General features: G+C 41.3%; 1 protein-coding gene across 1 annotated transcript; it reads right to left on the bottom strand.

Moving 5' to 3' along the window:
* Positions 1-1,935: 1,935 nt before the first annotated feature.
* LOC131639100 (uncharacterized) lies at positions 1,936-2,482 on the bottom strand. The gene is made up of 2 exons (XM_058909605.1): positions 2,114-2,482; positions 1,936-2,031 (listed from the first exon to the last, which is right to left on the bottom strand). Exons 1-2 carry the CDS (start codon positions 2,480-2,482, stop codon positions 1,936-1,938), a joined length of 465 nt encoding a protein of 154 aa, XP_058765588.1.
* Positions 2,483-3,582: the final 1,100 nt, after the last annotated feature.

The following is a 3,582-nucleotide window of genomic DNA, read 5'->3' as shown; positions in this document are numbered from 1 at the left end:
CTCTGATACATATCTTATATTCTGATTCATTCATGCTCTGATTTTTTGTCGTTTAGTTTGTTCTGAAACATTTCAGGATGTAGAGATGCTCTGATGATGCTCTGGTACATTCAACAATGTTCTGATACAATCTAGAATGCAATGATTCAAGAAGAAATTCAAAGCTCTGAAGTTGTCCTATGGAAGCAAGAAGCAGAAGCTCTGAATGTTCTGAAGTTCTAAGCATATGTGAACGTCTCAACTAAAATGGAAAATACTCAGGGAAGTCCTTTATTTATAAATTTCTTCCAGTATTTATTTCGGCGGGAGATTATTCATCTCAGGGGGAGATTGTTAATCTCAGGGGGAGACATATTCACACACTATGTTTATATGCTTATGCTATAACTGTGTAATTGTCTTTAGCCGTCTGATATTCTGATTGCAAATTCATATCATTTATATATGTTTTTGATATCATCAAAAAGGGGGAGATTGTTAGAACAAGATTTGTTCTGATCAATATCCTTAGTTTTGATGATAACAATGTATATGAATTTTGCTTGAGACAATGTGGTACTCTAATCCTATGAAATTTCCATTTCAGGAAATATAAAAAGAGTATGCACAAAATCAGCGCAAGAAGCACTGACTCAGAAGGTTCAGCATGCAACATCAGAACATGCTCTGGCAAGACATCAGAAGATGGTCAAGCAGAATCTGAACATGGTCTATTGAAGCATCAGAAGAACTTGAGATCAGAAGCAGAAGCCCTGAAGTTCTCATGGTATCACGCTAGAAGCACTTCAAGGTCAGAAGACAAGAAGATGCTTTGCACCAAGCTGTTATGACTCTGATATATTCAAATGTTGTATCTACAAAGATCTGATCAGAAGCAAGTACAAGATGGCAGGCTACGCTGACTGACAAAAGGAATGTTAGAAGCTATTAAAGGCAAAGTCAGTTAAAGCAGGAAAAGCAAGGCTCGAGGTAGTTGACAAAAGAGTGAAACATTAAATGCAATGCTGTACGGATCACATAAAGCATTAAATGCTCCCAACGGTCATGTTCTCAAAAGCCTATAAATAGAAGTTCTGATGAGAAGTTGAATACAACACTTTGCGCAAACATACAGAAACGCTGTCAAATTCAAAAGCTCTCAAACTTCATCTTCAACCTCACTTCATTACTGTTGTAATATCTTAGTGAGATTAAGCTTAAACTGTAAGAGAAATATCACAGTTGTGATTATAGCTTTTTAAGAAGCATTGTATAACTCTTGTAAGAATTTGTTTACATTCATTTGTAAAGAACTAGAGGAGATCAAGTTGTGATCGGATTCTCTAGAAAGTCTTAGAGGGTATCTAAGCATTGTGTTCCTAGAGTGATCAGGTTGTGATCAGAATACTCTAGAAGACTTAGAGGGTATCTAAGTGGAAAACCATTGTAATCAAGATTGATTAGTGGATTAAATCCTCAGGTGAGGTAAATCACTCTAAGGGGGTGGACTGGAGTAGTTTCGTTAACAACGAACCAGGATAAAAATCATTGTGCAATTGTTTTTATCTTAAGAGTTTTTAAAGTAAACTTATTCAACCCCCCCCTTTCTAAGTGTTTTTCTATCCTTCAAGTCTCTCTAATATGGTCGCCCGAGCCTCGGCAAGAACCATGTGATGCTCCTAGTCTACAAAGACCTCATCTAGCTGCCGACGGGTCATGGCAATAGAAGTAGAGCCAGAAGGGTTGCGAGGTATGGTTTGCTGGTTGCCAAACTAACGCATGACGCGCTCCGGAAGATAACGGATAATGATGGTCTAACTGGCAACCAACTATGTAAAATATAGTACGATCTCATCAAACGGAATCGTCTCACGGTGATCAGCATATTGTACTGGATGTCCTTAGTAGCCATACGGTCAAGACAACGCCTGTAAGGATCCGACACCTGGTTCCCTATTAGGGGGCAAAGGCTCTCGCATGCGGCATATCCTCGGTGTGATCCGACATCTCTCCCCATCCAATAATATCAGGGAAGTGATGTAGTATGCAACCCTGAAAAAACATTGTAATCAAACATACTATCACAAATATATAATAAACTTTGAGAAAATGTAGAAGGATAAAAGTTTGTTACCACAAAGAGGGTACAGCTGCCAGCCACAATCCTCGCCTTCCACATGCATCCCTCTCTCAGTCGGTGGTAGGTGTAGGCCAGTGTAGCCGCTCCCCAGTTGTACTCACAGATACGTGCAATGTCCGATAAGTACGTCAAGTAAACGACGTTAGTGTAGGTCAACCTCGTGTCCACAAAGAGCTGAGTGTCTATCAAATATAGAAAGTAATATCTCATCACCCGCTCTCTGTGTATATCAGTCTCTGCCTCGTGACCAGCAACCTGATGTGCCGCTATAAGCTTCATATCATATATCCTCTGCAAGGTGTGAAATCTCATGTGTCCCTCGCGGTTCTTCTCCACCTCCTCAAGCGCATCACTAGGAGGCATGCAATGTCGTCCAGAGTAATGGTGATCTCTCCATGAGGAAGAAGAAAGGATGAGGTCTCGGGATGCCACCTCTCTGTAAATGCCATTTGCATCCCGTTATAAATCGTCTGGAAGCCGACCGTGCAGAGGTCCATCAGACCAGAAGCTACGAGTGCATCCCGGAACCACGACTCATCAGGCTGCGCGAGAGCAGCATTCTTTCGGGCGTGTGTAGAATCTCTGGGGATCCCTCTCCTTAAATTTTCTAGAAAAAAACATTGTTATCTTCAAGCAAAGTCATAAAATGAATAAAATAATAATAAGTAATAAACAAAGAAAATTTACCTCCCTCTCCCAGATATGCCTAGCCGAATCATCTGGATACCCTGTCAATAGGGACGCATCTATAGGATCTCTCGGGTACCAAACAGGCTCCGGCACCGGATCATCCTTGCATAGCTCAACAGATGGCATCAAAGATCTTGCAGCATCCGTCACTGGCACAGATGTAGAAGAACTGCCCCATCAACTTCTGCGGGTGACGAGTATCAGTGAGGAACCCTCCGCATCATCGCGAGGCCTCCGTGATGCAGTAGTAGATGAAGTACCCCTCTCAATTGAAACGAAAAGAGAAGACCCGTCAACTGGAACAGATGGGGACGGCTCGGCTGGAACGGGTGTAGCAGGTACATTGGATGTAGCTCCATCCTTCCCCTATGATACTACACACATCCGTTCATGCCGCACGGATGCATGCTGTGCAGCCTTCCCATGTATAACCCTGTCAGGATGGTCCGCCATAATGTCTGCATTGTCATTTAATAAAATCGAGTAAGTTACTAGGTACTTATAACAAGAAAAAGAAAGGAAACAAAATCAGCACAGAACCTTCCGTAGATGCATCTATGGAAGTTTCTTACATTTGAAAAAAATTCAATCTTCCGTAGATGCATCTACGGAAGGTTATGAAAACCTTCAAAACACAACAATGGCGTCTGGTCACTGTTACAAAGGGTTCAAAACCTCTTTTTAATGGACTGTTCATCCATTTTAAACTTTAAACAGGACCTGCATTATAGCAAAACCTTATTTCTAACACTACTCAATCATTCCTACACCTA

The sequence above is a fragment of the Vicia villosa genome, unplaced genomic scaffold (genome assembly GCF_029867415.1).
Source record: "Vicia villosa cultivar HV-30 ecotype Madison, WI unplaced genomic scaffold, Vvil1.0 ctg.002532F_1_1, whole genome shotgun sequence".
Classification (NCBI taxonomy): Eukaryota; Viridiplantae; Streptophyta; class Magnoliopsida; order Fabales; family Fabaceae; genus Vicia; species Vicia villosa.
Note: the sequence above shows the minus strand (reverse complement) of the source record. Positions and strands in the feature narration are given on the sequence as shown.